The sequence below is a fragment of the Battus philenor genome, unplaced genomic scaffold (assembly GCF_028537555.1).
Source record: "Battus philenor isolate CCGP_79_NKW_IND1 unplaced genomic scaffold, ilBatPhil1.0.hap1 SCAF_1, whole genome shotgun sequence".
Lineage (NCBI taxonomy): Eukaryota > Metazoa > Arthropoda > Insecta > Lepidoptera > Papilionidae > Battus > Battus philenor.
In genome coordinates, this window is record NW_027181661.1 from 11370210 (window position 1) to 11387388 (window position 17179).

General features: G+C 32.1%; 2 protein-coding genes across 2 annotated transcripts in view; one reads left to right on the forward strand and one right to left on the reverse strand.

Annotated features, from left to right (window-relative positions):
• The first annotated feature begins 476 nt into the window (after positions 1-476).
• Positions 477-3873, forward strand: Arl5 (ADP-ribosylation factor-like 5). The gene is made up of 5 exons (XM_068762698.1): positions 477-927; positions 1460-1668; positions 2598-2723; positions 3030-3139; positions 3728-3873. Exons 1-5 carry the CDS (start codon positions 882-884, stop codon positions 3774-3776), a joined length of 540 nt encoding a protein of 179 aa, XP_068618799.1. The 5' UTR covers positions 477-881; the 3' UTR covers positions 3777-3873.
• Positions 3874-4910: 1037 nt separating this feature from the next.
• Positions 4911-17179, reverse strand: part of alpha-Man-IIb (alpha-Mannosidase class II b) — a 56835-nt gene continuing 44566 nt past the window's right edge. Inside the window, exons 5-8 of the mRNA XM_068777189.1 lie at positions 12055-12147; positions 11115-11309; positions 10935-11046; positions 4911-9482 (exon numbers count right to left, since the gene is read on the reverse strand). Of these exons, the coding sequence (XP_068633290.1) occupies positions 6772-9482; positions 10935-11046; positions 11115-11309; positions 12055-12147 (3111 nt within the window). The 3' untranslated portion in view covers positions 4911-6771. The remainder of the gene's footprint in view (positions 9483-10934; positions 11047-11114; positions 11310-12054; positions 12148-17179) is intronic.

Consider the following 17179-nt stretch of genomic DNA (forward strand, 5'->3'; position numbering starts at 1 on the left):
GTACGAATAAAAAAACCTACAGTGAAAACTATACAGTTTAAAACTTGTATGGTATAATGTGTATTATTGTATAAAGTATACAATTTCATAATATTCTTTATTAAAAATCTTTTATGTTGTAACTATTTTGAAGATGACGAAGTTGGAGACATTAAATTTAAAGAATAAATGAGTAACAACTTCCTATTTAAAATAAAAAATTCAGAAATGACTGTTGACTTTTTCATGGGGTTACCACTTTGTAAATATACAGTGTATAGGACGGGTATAGAAAATAATAATTTAATTTTTACTCAAAATTTTATATAAATCATTTATAATAATAAAAAATGCCTTAAAGCAGATTTATGAAAAAAATTTCGACATTCTTTGTTTGATTATTTTGAAAAAAATTCATTTGTACGGTCAAATCCACGCTTGACAGCGACTTGAAACGGACATTATTCAGTTATGTGTGTTACTTGCTTAATGATTTCGTCACGTCACATCACATTGAGTTCTAATAGGACAATGTGATGGTTTGACGATTTACTATGTAATACGTACATTTATTAATGCAATTAATTTACTCGATGGATTAAAAAATGGTTATTTTTGCGAATATGTATACGGAGTGTTGTTTACATCTATTACCTGTGGAGTAGTTTTTGACGTTATTGTAATAAATTATCCATAATTAGTGACAAGGAAATGAAAGGAGCAATCGTAACATATGTTTTCTTTTAAAACTTTTATGAATTTTACTTAGACCTTGGGATTCAATACATTTATTTATTTATTGTAATTAAATTGTCATTATATGATTATTAATTATTGATGAGAAAAAATAATACGTATTATTGTTTCATGAATATTTTTAGTGCTTAAAATATTTGAACACGATGGGATTGTTAATATCAAAAATTTGGAGTTTTTTCGGTAACGAAGGTAAATGACGTTATTAATTCGTAACACTGTGATTATTTCATAACCTGTTTAAATTGAATCTAAGTAATATATAATTCCTACTTACTAAAATAATATGTATTTTTGTTATAGTATATTGGTATAATATTACTAAATGTTATTTATGCAGAATACTTGCACTGTCCTCGGATATAAGTAATAAAGTTGCAAAAACATGACAAATGTAGTTTGAAAAGACATAATTTATGTATTTACATAACATTAATAAGACAAATTTAACATGTCCAACTTCCCATTAATATTTTTTTTCTAATAAAATGCAATACTTTCTCAAAGGTAAACTTTATTTGCTTAGCTGGCTATCATTGAACTACATACCAAAATTATAATGTTATTTTTGTATTCCACCAATATGTATCCTTAACCAACCACAGTCCTTAGTTTCTTTAGTTTTATCCTTCTTAGTAAATTTCCTGATATTGATAATTTATAAGGAAATTTTAAGGTTATAGGACATTATTGATCAAAAAATGTATTAACCTGTTTATTTCAGAACATAAGTTAGTACTGGTGGGTTTGGACAATGCTGGTAAAACTACAATTTTATACCAGTTACTATTAGGGGAAGCTGTGCATACGCAACCTACTATTGGTTCCAATGTTGAGGAAATTGTATGGAGAAATCTGCGCTTTGTTATGTGGGACTTAGGTGGACAGCAAAGTTTGCGTTCAGCTTGGAATACTTATTACACAAATAGTGAGGTAAGAAAAACAAAGATAAATTTAAAATATTAGTTATATTTCTTTTTTTTATAAATAATATTTTCAACATTTGCATTCAAACTGAGATACTAATTTGTATCTCACATCAATTTTTACATTATTATAAGCTATGCTTTATAGCAGTGTGTCCCAACCTTTTATGTGTCTTGCTCCACCTAAGCCTTTCTAAAATTCTTTTGCCTCCCTATGTAACATACATCAATATTAAAGTGATAGGGTTAAACTAGTGTCAAGTCCATTTTTGAATTGCCCCCTATTAACAATCAAATTGCCCCCTTGTGGGGCCCCACATTGGGAAACACTGCTTTACAGTATTTTAAATGAAGATTTATGAATTAAATGTAAGATTTAAATGTATTATTTTTTATTTATAATGTTTCATAATTTTTTACATAAATCTAGAATGTGAATTTGTGCCAAAATGAGAATCTGATACCAATTTGTAACTATTCAAATTATATATTTACAAATATTCAAAATTTTTATGATAAGATGAAAATTTCAGCTTTTTTCAGTATGTTTTTTTGTAATACATACAGTATTTAATCTGCTTGGCGTCATGTATAATATACTTGATGTATTTATTTGTGTTTATTTATGGATGGCACATAAATTTATATGTAATATTCATTGAATAAAATGCTATATGCGAAATACAGGTGTTTATGTACAGTGTTTATTACAATGAACCATTATTCAATGTGGAATATGTATTTTTTTGCCTTTTATGTAAATCATAACTTGTTATTTCCATTACGAAGCTGTAGGTTTTAGCACAGATTAATTTTTGCAATGCATAGCTAAGCAAGTTTTAAATCATGAATGAAAAATTTTAAGCCATCTTGGCTAAATAATGTGCATATTTAACTAAGCATTTGCCTGTTATATAATGAATTTATTTTCATCAGTTTGTGATAATGGTAATTGACTCTACGGACCGGCAGCGTTTGAACATAAGCAGAGAAGAATTACATCACATGCTTTCTCATGAGGAGCTTAGCAAAGCCTGCTTATTAGTTTTTGCCAATAAACAGGTAATAAAAAAACTTCTTTACTAAGCATTATGATATTAAATATAATAGTAAAATATTCTATTTATTAATAGTTTTCACAAAATCCATTTGACCATATATATGTATATGCAGTGCCCTAATTTCTTTTATTCTCTCTGAGACATAAATTTAACAGTAAATTTACCTTTTTATCTAATGTTATTATAACATTATAATTTTAACGGCGGTGTTACTTTGATAATTTTTAGGACTTCAAATATAATTAAGAGTATAATATCAGTTTTAACTTGATTCATTATTTATCAGTTGCATGTTTTCTTATTTCAGGATGCAAAAGGATCAATGACTGCTGCTGAAATATCGGAACAGTTAGATTTGACATCTATTAAGCAACATCCTTGGCATATACAAGCTTGTTGTGCACTCACAGGAGAAGGGTAAGCTAATTAAATATGTAAATAATTGAAAAATAATAAAAAAATTAATATTATTTTTATAATATATACGGAAATGTTGTGGTAAACTTATAGAGTACATTTATCATTTAACACAGATATCTTATCATAACAGACTCCTTAGTAGCCGTTTTATACTTATCTATATTACCATCCAGACCATCATAAATCAATGGATTATATTGTATATAAATTTACTGTGTATATTCAAAAGGGTAAGGTTAAAGGTGATACAATCATATCATGTTTACTGATTAATTAAACTTCATGCGCAAATAAGACCTTTATACTATTGTACAATACGTTTTTATCATATTTGAATTCTGTTTTATTTATAGAAGGCTTAAGATAATATTGATATTTCAAATAAGTTTTCTGATCTTATTCTGTGTACTTCATTGTTGTATGTTCTGGAGGTTTTTTAAATAACTTAAATACTGACAGCAATAAATTCATAAGGAGTTATTCTTAGAATTAAAAATTTGTGTAATCAATGAATCATTATTTAAACATTTGAGAATAATCTGGACAAGACGGCACTGTTTTTGTAATCACTGATTTTTTTTTCAGATTGCACTTGGGCCTGGAATGGATTGCAAATAGAATAAAAAAGAAATAATATTTGAATAATAATTGTTGTGACTTTATGTTTACTGAATAATAAATGTTTTAATTTTTACAATAATTATGATAAGGAATAAATTGAATTAATGTATAATAAATCATTCCCAAAATGGATTCCATTTATTGTATGGAAAAATAACAAAAATATTAATTTTCATTAATTTTTATCACAAAATAATATTATAGTACCTTCAACTATAAAAAAAGAGTAAATAGTGAAGGAAATATACTAGTTAATAATCCAAAAACACATAAACATTGCATGTAAAAGAATCTCTTGAATGCTATCATTAACCATGGGATAAGTTATGCATTTTCAGTCAGTCCAGTGAACACTTAATAGATTTTGGCTCCCGGAAACCAATATATTTTGAATTACGTAATTATTCATCTTCATCATTCCAGCTGTTAGACATCCACTACTGAACTTAGGCTCCCCAAATAGTGTCCTTATAGGACCGCTTCGAAACGGCCAATATATCAATATAAGCATAAATCTAATAATATTCATTATTATTTCCTGCTTCAAATACATTTTTAGTAGAGTGAATTTCATAAGAGACAAGGTCACCCTGAGAGCAATGGAAAGGGTTCTGAGTTTCTTTGCGAGATTGAATCAAAAATGAAAGAGATCCGCAAAAAAACCCAGTTAGTATATATAGTTCATGTAACTTGAAATGGTCATCTGAAGTGACAGTAGACGGGGCACCTCTCGCGGAACCTGGGGCCTAAAGGTTATTATGTGGCGAGTACGAACCCGAAGACGCGGCGTGAATAGGCCCCGCTACTAGGTGGATCGACGACTAAGTCGCGGATAGTCGCTGACTGCGGGCAGCGTAGGACCTGTCATGGTGGCGAAATCCCAGAGGAGGCCTATGCCTTGCAGTGATTCAGTTTTCTTCCCAAACAGAGCTCCACGTATACTTCTCGGCCAAGCGTCATAACAATAACTTATTATATCTCAATAAATTTTTGGTAAAATGTTTGAGGTAAGAAATAAGAAACATTTGTGTGTATATTTCGATTTATTTAATCTACCACAGACATTTACATTACAGAGTTTTGGTTTTTTTCATTTGAAAAATCCTAAAGTAATCTGTGAAAACAAGTAGAAATTAGTACTGTGGCTACATATATAGGAAAATATAAAATATACATTCAAAAAGTTGAAATAAGATATATATGTTTCTAAAATGCTTCTATACTCTCAGGTATTTTTATGATTACAAAAAGAGCACATTTACCACTAACATCCAAAATATTCATTCAGTATTTGAAATATTCTAATTATCAATTTAATATACCACCAATATTACATATAGGGATTATTTATGACTTTAGAGACTGTCGTGCTCGTAAAAATTGTGATATCTAGAAGTTATTTTCCGAAACATTAATTGTGATATAATGTTGCAAATTCTAAGTATAGAAGCTTACAGATCTACTTATTTCATAATCATGTACACAAGTCCAAAACATTGATGTGAAGATATTTTGATAATAAGAGCTTTTAATTATAACGTTATTTACAAATAAATAGTTATGATTTTCAGACAACATAGGAAAGATGTGATTAATTATCGAAAAAGGCGAAAGAGATAAGAGATGAAAAATGTTATAATATATAATATACATTGTGATAGTGAGAAGGGCCACCATTACAGTTCCAGAAAATCATTAGTATACATATTTTGTAAAAAATTGATTTTATTACAATAATCACTTAATATATTTCCAAGATATTGGTATATTTTCATTTGCAATGGTGAATTTTATGTAACAATAAGATAAAAATTGTACTTGAAAGTTTTTTTTTTACTAAAAATTATGCAATTTTATGACAAGTTTTGAGAACATATTGAGCTTCTAACAATAATACTGGAAAATATTTCTATCATTTCTTTACATTAATGCGGGTTATTTAACTTTGTGAAAAAATGTAATCTCAAATAACATTTCCAATTCATTCGTTTTCGATAATCAAATAACTGTTAGGTTAATAGAACCTTAGTAATAATTAGTAAATATGTTACATTAATTCTCACTCGTGCCATACGTGAGAATATTTTAAAATTAAAACCTAAACTTCGTTTGTCCAACCAAGATGGTCGATATAATGTATTTAATTTAATCTCAATATTAAATAATGACTAGGTTAGGTATGCTTAAAATATTTTTGTATTTTTTTATTTGAATAGCGTTGCTGGGTATAAATGATTCAATTACAGTAATACAATAATGCTAAACTGGTTTCAAAATATCAGATCTTCATAAATAGAAATTCCGACTAAACGAACTGTCTTTGTTTAAATAAATGCAGTTTATACAGGCATGATACAAGTTAGAGCCGTATTAAAAGTATGTAAGTAAACACACATTATTGCATCAATTGTGAATTATCAAACGTAACATCTACTAGATACGAATTATATAGTAAAATTATTATTATGCCTATAATTTGAATTCTATTTTTAAACTGTCGCTTTTTAACACATACCTTTTACAAGATATCCAAATTATGGCAAGACGAATATGTTGTATACATAAGCGATACTTGACTATGTTCTACAATTTTGAGACTAGTAAGTAAACAGTTTAGTATAATTTATAAATAAACATTTGAATATTATTAGTAGGATATTACATATAAAATAGCCTTCGAGAATCATTTAGATTCTAAAAGTACTTCATTTGGACTTGAGGTAGATATATCTAGTCGTCCTAGATTTCCAAGGGCATATCGCGGAAACTTACAATTATTGATCTTTTTTAAAAGGTTTACGTAGAAATACAAACAACCTTTAAACTCTGACTATGAAATTTAAAAAAAACAAAATGAGTGCAATGAATTTAAAATGTACAAAGGAATAAATCATAACCTCTGATCCACTGCCTGAACGAAGGGCAACGTTCCTGTTAATTAATATATACGGCCCAAAGTCTGCTGACTATTAAGATTATAATATCCTAACGATTATCTTGAACAGTCTTTAAAACCTGACCTTGTATGTTTTCAACTCTATCGGATTCAGTCTGATATCCTCCAGCCCTGACAGAGATTTGTATGTTTTAAGTCCGGTTAAACTGACGGAAGTTATATTTTTGATATGAAGGCCATTGAACCGGGTCTTTGCTGTGAACGAAGTGGATTTCCGTGGGCGTGATCCGACAGTACAGCTTTGTGATGGCCTTTGCAACACCATATAGCAGGACGTGGTTGGGAATTGTTCCAAGATGTCGTCAGTGATCGTACGCATTGTCACAAGATGAATGCCCGGCGGGAAATTCTGTACGAAAGTTTGATATTTTTTAACTTGTACATCACCTACTTCGCTTGTGTCAATCAAATAAATGTTTACGGGGTAGTTTAAACATCGGCTCAGGTAATCGGCGTTTAATGACGGCAATTGATAATCGGTCGTTTTTTCATTAGGTTTAAAAAATCTTTCGTGTACTTGTTGAAAATTTTCACTCGTGTCTCTTTTAGACTTCTCAAAGTTGGTCCGCTCTAAAAGAAGCCAGTTGTGGAATATGGTTGGCTTATTATCGACTACGCCTTCTCCGACACCCCGGAAGTCGTCGTAAAGTGTTCGCCGATCGAGCATTACCTCGAGGCGGCCAGGTTCGAAAGCTGACGCTCCCTGGGCATGGTTTGTTATTAAAGTCATTCGCGTATCCTCATCTTGGATCCACGCCATAGTAGTGATAGGGTAGTAATTAGCTTCGATACCCAACTTTTCAACTTTAACTCTTTTTTGATATTGGAAACCATTCTGGTCTGTATAGAATTCAGGCGGCTCACCATTCTGAATGTCGGTTTCGATGCGCATATAAAGCTCAGTCTCCCTGTTTTTGGGGGGGTTCTCGAAATCGACGGTGTTTTCAATCGATATAGCATGCATGAGTGCAGGGTCATCAACGTTGTATATCGTGACTGTATGAACCAAGAACGGCATGTAAAGCGTTGTGATTTTTGTCGATATCGGCCCAGAAACAATGATGATGTTATCGTCCTGAAGGCTGTTCCAGTTCGAGTATGGGTTGAGGACATGCTTTTCCGGAGCGTCGTAGTCCGGCATAAAGAGATACGCCCCTGAATGTCTTTGAGCACTCTGATAGGCTCCAAATTGTATTTCCACTATGTTCTTCTTTTTCACGTCTTTTCTAAACACTTGTTTCAGAAATCCGCTGTTCCTGTTGATGAGTAATTTGAGAACCGTATTTTCAAGTTGAATGTCACCGGGCATCATCTTCTTCGTCACGAATGTAGGTGGTTTATCAGAATTTTGATTGTCCTGGCAATTGTTGCAAAAAACAAGGCTGCGATGAGATTTATTTGTGTGCTCTTCTAATTTGTAGGTCACCGCGGTGAGCGCCGGTAAAGTTGCGACAAACTGGACTTCAAAATTGGTGTTACTAATGATTCGTTTACCGTCGTCGAGAACTTCGAGTATAGGAGTTATTTGATATAACACATATTTTTTTGTCCTGCTATCATAGATTCGGATATTTGTAGTATTGGACCTCACAGTAATAACTTCCGTACGAAGTTCTGCTAAAGGATTGAAAAGAACTACTTTTTTCCTATCCATCAGTGAAACCTGTAGCTTCCTCACCGGTGCCCCGTACGTTTCCCACTCGACCTCGCTCTGCAAGATGTTCTGCGTGTGTAACTTCTCATCCGGAAGCATAATTGTGCTGAGGGCCGCTTCCTGTAGTCGAATGCAGTGATACAGGCTGGTAAAAAGTTTGGTACCATAATCGTTCATTACATTTGCCTTTGAAGTACCTGTGATAGCATCATGATGCTGAAAGAGTCCTAAATTCCTTCTAGCGTTAATCAATTGTTCATAGAATTTTTCCAATCTTTTTTCAGAGGACACAAGGTTGTGGTCAGTAGATTGTTTGATAAAATTGGAAACGAGTGTAAATATAATTTCCGATGTTCGTAGCTGATGCTCGAATTGCCGTGCTAGGATTTTTACATATGGTCGAGTCGTATAATATCCAGACCAATAAGCGGGTTTTCCTTCGCTAAATATATCAGAATAGACAAAAAAATCTCCTTTTAAGGTAGGAATGTTACCTTTCAGTCTTTGTTTCATAGCATTGAAATAATCAAGGGGGGTTCCGAAATGAACATCAGCGTTGAATATATCTTTGTGACTGTTTATATAATTGAACATCTTCATGTAGTTGACATACTGGGCGTCGAATTCCACATCGAATTCGTATCTAAAGTCATCACCCAGAGGAACCAAGACGACGTTATGAGAAGTGAGCGATCCGATACGTTCGTATTCCTCAATCAGAGTTTTTGATTTGCTATGGAGGTTCTGATCAGTGATCTCTTCGTATTTAGCGGTGTACTCTGAATACTCTCCGGGTATTTTACGAAAGTCGTAACTGAGACAGATGGATGGATGAGGGCCGCAAGTGCTTTTTATGGAATATATATCAAACGGTTGATTGTGGACTATTAAAGATGGTTTCTTAGTATTCCATGCAGGCATCCAGTGGAATTCCTCAATCTGTCTTTCAGCAAGCCATTGTTTCCATGCGTAATGGATGCGTTGGATGATTGCTCCTTCAAGTCCGCTACTGTCCAGTAAATATGGCACCGTTGGCCCGTGTCCGAATGGGTCGATAGACCAGCCAATTTTAGGCGTCACCCCGAGATTTGTTTTTACCCAATGGTGTCCTGGAACAAAAATACACATTTTAAAGATAAGAACGGACTGTGGTTCGGAATAATTTAACCGTCGATAAACCAGTAACTCCAAAGGCCTACTGATTGATGACCCTTTGAACGAGCTCGAAAAGTTTGAACTCTCTTCATATAACGAATTTTACCAACAGCAGCTGTTTGCAGCTGGCAATATATTTTCTTTGGGTCTCATTGGTAAGCTCAGTCGCTCAACGAATCGTGGAAAGGGCCATGTTCAGGATGTCTCTACAATATCAAGAATAGGATATCGATAGACGGAAATAACTGACATAATTTTAACAGGCTCAGAGGATTGACAAGTCGGAGTAGCACCGAGATGGCCACGTAGCACGCAGAACTACTACTGTCATCGAGTCATTATCACTCGTACCGCTGTGCATACTGCCGTACATTATTCATAATTTGAAGGTCTGTCCGTAAATATACCGTCTATCCATACGTATACAAAGAAATAACAAGGAAACATTATAAAACGTAACAAAAAGATTTTCAACTCAAAGATGAGTCGCAAAGATTAAGCAACTCCCGGATATCTTTATGATTATCCATTGCAATCTTCTAGACACATTTTGGTATTCGTTTGATTACATTTAAAATAAAATTAAAATAATCAGACGCAGCGGTCCATTTTGTACTGTAAATTAATAAAACTACCGTTTATACATGGGTTATTATTGAAACCATTTTCGTGTCAACGACGCCATTTCGATCTGTTTTTGATAATGTCCGTGTTTCAATTTTTCTATACATATGTAAATTCCATATAAATATAAAGTACATGCTTAAAGGATTACTTTTCGTTTAAACAAGAAACTCTATTTAAATTCAGTCATCTTCAACAACGTGAACCTGCCCAGTGCACTGGATTTGTTTTCCCGTTATAGTTCGCGTCCAAGTTAGATGGGCTCGAAAATGATGTACAAATAAAGTTTGCACCACTGCAAACTTGGTGGTAATTGAGAAAGGTAAATTGAGGTCGGACGTGAAACTTCCAACTACTCAACAAATATTTTGCTATAAATTTAAATTGCTGGATTCATAACATAATTTATACGTGTTGATTGGTTTGTTATATCTGTAATAGCTCTAGTAGGGTTAGCTGATTAATTAGTGTATGGTGTATAGTAATTAACGTAATGATCATAAAGTAATAATTTCGGATTATTACACATTAAAATTTATTATTGTCTACTATCTGTTCTAGAGACCTTGTATTGCTAGAAGTTATTGGCCTGTCGTATTCCAATAGGGTTTTAGTGTGATCATTTTAAACAGATTAGTCGGAAATAATTGTAAAAACTTTAAAGCTTTTTTTCGACAAATGAGTTGTGTATTGACCCTTTTAAAGCTTTTGCACCTAAAACCAATCTTTGTTTGTAAATACACCATGGAACAACTTGCTGTTGGCGTAAAATTGAATTTTACCTTCGATGAACTGGTCAACGAGTGCGTAAATGTGTGTGCAGGCTTCGTCGGGCATCACCCATCCACCTGTAGTTATTTCGAGTCGTCCTTCTTTTATAAGTTTTTTAAGAGCCTGAAATTCAAACTTTATTATAATTTGAGAAAATTAAAATAAACATATGTTACAAATTCGGTGTCAACCTTTTGTTTGACAGGGTGTGAAGTCTCCCACCAAGCACTAAGAAATGACATCTCGGTCCAAATGAACGTCATGTTTCGGTGTTGATTGAGCTTCAGTACGATATTGTTTATGATGTTTTTAGTTTTCCATTCAAAGTATTGCTCGAATGTCTTGAGCCAACCTGGATCATTATGCGAATGAGGGACAACGATAACCTGTAAATTTAGTATAAATTTTGGTTTATAATAAATTATGGATAATGGTATGACAATGCAATTCAAGCCAATACACAATCCGTAAAATAGTTCGATCATAAGCGACACAACTAACTTGACTACCAGTAATTTTTCAAGGTTTAATGAATTATATATAATTAGTAACCAGTAGAGGTCTGAGACTTGCGATCGTAGGTTTCGGGTTCTATTTTACATAACTTACAATTTACACTTGTATTAATTAAATAGAATTGCCACTGTTCACAAACAAGTTTCCAGAGGAAGAGCATCAGCGTCCTCTGCGTACCATACTACCACAATGCGATCGCCAACTCGCCTGCCAAGCGTGGCGATTGTAGTATATCCCCCATAGATATTTGGGAGTCTATGGGCTGGAACGATAACAACGAATGACTACATTCTAATATATTGCTTGAAATCTTATTTAAACCTGTTAGAAGTATACTAATAATACAATTAAAATTAATATACACAAAAGACAAAAAATAAAAAGAACTAAAGTACGAATTAAATAAATAAACTAGACCAAGTGCATATACTTATAAGAATAAAACTAATAAAAGTAAAATAATTAGAAATCGAAGTAAACGTTCCTTATTTGTGCCGAAAGGTATAGTGTGCGTGCAAACAGGCCTATTCAATATCAATATCATGAAATGTCCATTTTATTTTGTAAAAAATTAATCATTAGAAAATATACGACGGCATTATTAGAAAATCTTACCTTCAATCTAGGCCGACGAGTGTCGTTACGAATTTTTTCATATCGATCCTCAAATGATTTATCCCAAAATTCTTTCGTCCGGAGCCAGCTTGGCTGTAAATAAAATTCCGTTAAGTAGTGCATCATTGATTACTTATTACACTTTTCTTTATTCGTCGGGATACATAAATTATGTATGTCAGTCTAGCAACCCTTTCTACCGCAGCTTTGTAAGCAAATGCAAGGAAGAGACGATTGTAGTATGCATCAACTTTAGTTAAAACAAGACAATAATTGATGGAAAATGCTATCTTGTTTCCTTATTGTTTTTCTGGCTTTTCATTATCCGAGAAAGACAACACAACAAGCGAACACTCAATTATACTGTAAATATAAATCAGTCCGAAGAAGTCCAAGCGTAATTTGAAAGAATGGTAAAAATTGTCGTACCTTGTAAACGACAGGTAGACTGACATTTTGGCGCACGTGTAAACGCATCCTTACCACGTTATATCTAGCCAATAAATAAGTCAAGGTCATTTTCTTCCGCGAGGTTGTTAATAAACCTACATATATATATCTACTGTGCCAGTTTCAGATGAGATATAGGTTTATTTACATTGTAGCAGGAATGGTATTGTATATTTACAGTGTTACTAGCTGTTTGCATAATGATAGTTCAGGTTGGTAACGGTCTCGCAGAAAGAAAGAATCATGCTGCACTTGACTGATTGTTAGTCCGGCTCAATGCGTAGTGTAGCGTAGCGCTAACGTCACGTATTAAAAGTACCACGAATTACAGTACTCCGATCTAGTTTGTATATATTTTAGAAATTGTTTATACAATATGAACGAATTTCTGAAAACTTTCTTGGTATAGTTTTGTCGTATAGAACAAACAAAGCATTACATCTTTTCTTTTGGGATTCGTTTTGATATCTATATTAAAAGACCTGACGATCTAATAAAACGCAAAAGTTCTTTCTATTACCATCATCATTTGTTTTTATTTAAATAAAAAATTATGTAAGTATGTGCTAAGTCTTATATAGGTGTTATACATTTATGGAAGAGGATGTAATTAGTATTAAGCTTGATTGCATCCGTGGTGTTTTGTGGAAACATTTTATATGATATGCCGAAGAACAGCATACATTACATTTCATTCGTTCTCCAATAACTTTTTTTACAAACATATCTTTGTATGTAATACAATGGTTGTAATATAATGAACTTTGTATGTAATTAAAAACACCTGAATATTTGAAAATAATATTACTAGAATAATTTTGAATTCCGAAAACAAAACTCTATACTAATATTTTTATGTCCACATAAGATAATTTTTGATTTAAATATTTCGGCGTAATTATGGATTAAATACGTGAAATTTTTTGTTGTATGATATTTATGACTATTGTTGCGGTTACTGTCAACAACAAAGTCGCGATATACTTGGTTTAGTTTTGACATTGAAGCTCAATTTCGTGCTTCAATTAGTTAAACGAATTAAAACGTGGTTTTACTAATCTCAATAATGTTCAGTATGAGACCTTGATTTAGTAAAAGAGAATTACTTAATCATTTAGTAGAAACTTGGAAATGACGTGTTAAATTAAAATACTTAGAAAAGTCACCCAAAGAGGAGTGGGCCCACTACTTATCACAATGGCATTACAGGTCGCAACGTTGCAAGGATTTTTTAGGCTTATATTTAAAAGTCAGTAAATAATTTACAAGTTTACCTAATTTAAATTTTTCGTATTCTATAATCTTTTAGAGTTATTTTTCCGCTCATTCAGATCATTACAATCACAGTCAATGAATAAGAAATATTATTTTTCAGAAACATTTTTGAACAAGAAAATAGTTTTAAAATAAAAAGGTGATGTTATTTTAACGTCTTTAGCTCGAGCCACTAGAGAAGTAGGATTCTCTTATCCGTTGCCACTTATAATCAAGTACTCACTTTGTAAAAAAGAAAAGTCACGACCAGAAGATAGCTCGTCTGAGAACAGAGTTTCGTTGTATTTTTATTATATGAATAAATTTGTCAAGGTATTTTCTATCTAATGTTTTTGAATAAATTATTTTAAATGTTATAAAAGTAACTCTTCGCTTCATAAAATTAGTAACTCTTATATATATTACAGTAGGAGAGCCATGTAACTCTAAATTATTATGATATAAATTTAGAAAATTTATTTAACAAATACAAAAAATCTTTTTAGTGTTTTTTATGTCATAACAAAAAACAGTGTGTGTTTGTTGTGGGCTCGTCTCAGATCAGGGTGCATTTGGCTCCCTCGCATTATTTAAGGTGAAGGATGCCAATATAGGGGAGTTCAATCTGAGTTTAGTTCATCGGATTGGGCTCTTTTGACATTCTTAATATGACGTATATTCTGTAGTGTGAACTATAAATGAGCCTTTGTGGATAATAATTTAAATCACGTAATAAAGAATAATTAAAACTATCGCATTTCAATCCTTTAAATGTATGATTGTTATTATAATACATATAGCGCCATGAATAAATTTATAACACTCTCCAATTAGTGTTTACCGGTGAATAAATTTACGTCAGTAAAATCCGAATTGCGTCCCCGACGGTTACTCCACTTGCACCTCTTTATTTTCTAATGAGGTCCCTTGGATTCACTTTGTGGGATTTAAATTGCATACTCATATTCTAAGTTTCTTTCAATCGTAGAAACATTACGGTTTATAGTTTGCCTTCTGATTATGTAAGTACCGTCCATTCCTGAAATTTTTTGAAAAAACAGTGATCTGCTCGGATTTTAAGTAGCGAAATATTTTAAATTTTATTTAAATAAACAGATCTTTAAAATTTCAAATTAATTCGAAATGTGTTACTAAGTGCACAACTCCAGCAGAGCTCGTCCTAATTATTTTTCACAATTTGATCAGACATGAGGAAGGTTTTACGTAGAGAAAAATCGTGAAACGAAATATGAAATAAAAAATCACTTCTTCCATACCAATCCCCCTAGTAAAATTTTCTTATCCCTAACTGGTCAAATATTATACGTCAATCAAAACTAAAAAAGCTGTTAAGTGTTTATTTTGCATACTGCTGCATTGGACATTGTACCGAAATTCTATTTTTTTAATTATAATAAATAAAGAATTAGCAATCAACATTAGAGATATTAAATTGATAAATGAAGAGATCACTCTGTAATACAGTACAACTATTTAATTTTTGACCAGTACGTTAGAATAATGTAATCTGCGAAGTAATTCGAGTAATCGTAGTCTTAATTCTTTGATATTTATATTAACAATCTATGATAATATAGCTTAACAAAAAATAAAAAGTTAAAGCCGTTGCAGTAAATTTCCAGATATTTCCTTCCGATAGTCACAAAAGATCTCTTAAATTAATATTCAATTACAATGAATTGTTTGAATAAAACATACACTTCAAAATGGGGCTTCAAGAGAAAACATACATATTTTATTCGATTTGTCAAATAGGCGTGTAGACAGACTATCTTCCTGAAATACTTGTCCAGTCCAAATTAAGCGAAATAATATTTCATTTTATATACCCTAATAAAAGAACAGAATAAAATCGCGATAGATAATCAAAATTTATAATTGTTAATATTAAAGCTTGACCTGAAAAGCCATTCTAAGTTATACCCATGCAAAACTACAACACGTTTTTTTAAAGTATAATTATGTAGCACATAATTTAAAATCGAATTTTAAATTTCCCATAATTTTTTTGCAATATTGACACGCAGTGGGGTATGGACTGAATTCCGATGGCTATAATTCGTTAACTTTCGTCCTTTGTTGACTTGACATATTTCAAAAAATGATTTTTTCAGGCTCAAAGCGCTTTCAAAAACAAACGCCCTTTCATTAAATAGTTGGTGTTTTATTTTTCCATGTGTCTGCATCAGTTTTGTTCTCACTTTTTGTTTATTTCAGGTTATCCAATGAATATGAATATAAAAATTGTATTAAAAACAAATCTCAACAAATCCACTGTCATATCTTTTTCCGTGAAATAACATTTTGGTGCCATATCAAAATGTGTAACGGTAATATAAATAAAATTTGTGTAACTGTTACAGTACAGTATACTATACGAATATTCCATTCTGAGACTGACTTAAAAATATAGACTTTAATAAACTAAAAACAAGTCTTCATTACTAATTACGCAAAATATTCATTTGCAAATCGGAACTAATGAAATTAACTTTCAATGGACTCCTGTCTAAACGTTCGTCCGTACAAGTATTATTTTATTTTTTTGCTGAAAGTTGATATTAGTAAACAAAAAATGCCAATAGTTTAAAAAAAATACCAAGTTATTAAATCAAGCCTAAATAGATTAACGCCGAATGTGTTAAAACACAAATAATGACTTACAGTATTGAAACATGTTCTTTTACATCCGGATCCTATTGGCATAATCATAATCGCTCAATGAGCCTTGCAGAGAAGATCCGTAGACAAACGAAAATAACTGTAATAGCCACGCGGATTGGTGAATTGAAGTGGAGCTGGGCAAACCGGCCGTAAAGCGCGCAGAACAGACGGCAGCTGAGGCCATCAGGTTCAGTCAGGTACTGAGACAGCCGATCGGCAAGCACAGCGTACGACCACCACCCACGAAGTGGACAGACGACCTTTTTAATGTCGTCAGGAAGCACTGATTCCGAGTAGTCTTATTGAAAATTTATGGGAGAGGCTTATGTTCAAAAGTAGATGCCCAACCGATAAAATGATGATGATGATGATTAATCAAATTGTACAAATTAAAGACCAAATATAGAATATGCATAGGTTTACATAATGGCAAAAATGTTTTAAGATAATGTATCAAGTTTAAATAACGTCGAAAATTAATATGCTATGTGCGAAAAGTTAAATATGGAACATAACAAAAACAGGTGCGTTTTATAAAAATATTTTGATGCGATCAACATATGTTTCAACGGCCACGGGTGGCCGCTTATCCTGTCAGCATTATATTATCGTAGGAAGCTTAAAAAATGAAAATTTGGTGTTCCAAATAGTTCTAATAGTCAAAATGTGGAATTGTCGTAAAGCTGAACTTACCGATTATATATCGATCACACGGCCATATAACTCGACTGGCGCC

What these genes read in the sequence shown, in the direction of transcription:
- Arl5 (XM_068762698.1), top strand. Translation starts at nt 882, where the DNA reads ATGGGATTGTTAATATCAAAAATTTGGAGTTTTTTCGGTAACGAAG. An exon ending in CTTATTACACAAATAGTGAG is followed by an intron (nt 1,669 to 2,597) that starts GTAAGAAAAACA and finishes TATTTTCATCAG; the next exon opens with TTTGTGATAATGGTAATTGA. An exon ending in TAGTTTTTGCCAATAAACAG is followed by an intron (nt 2,724 to 3,029) that starts GTAATAAAAAAA and finishes TTCTTATTTCAG; the next exon opens with GATGCAAAAGGATCAATGAC.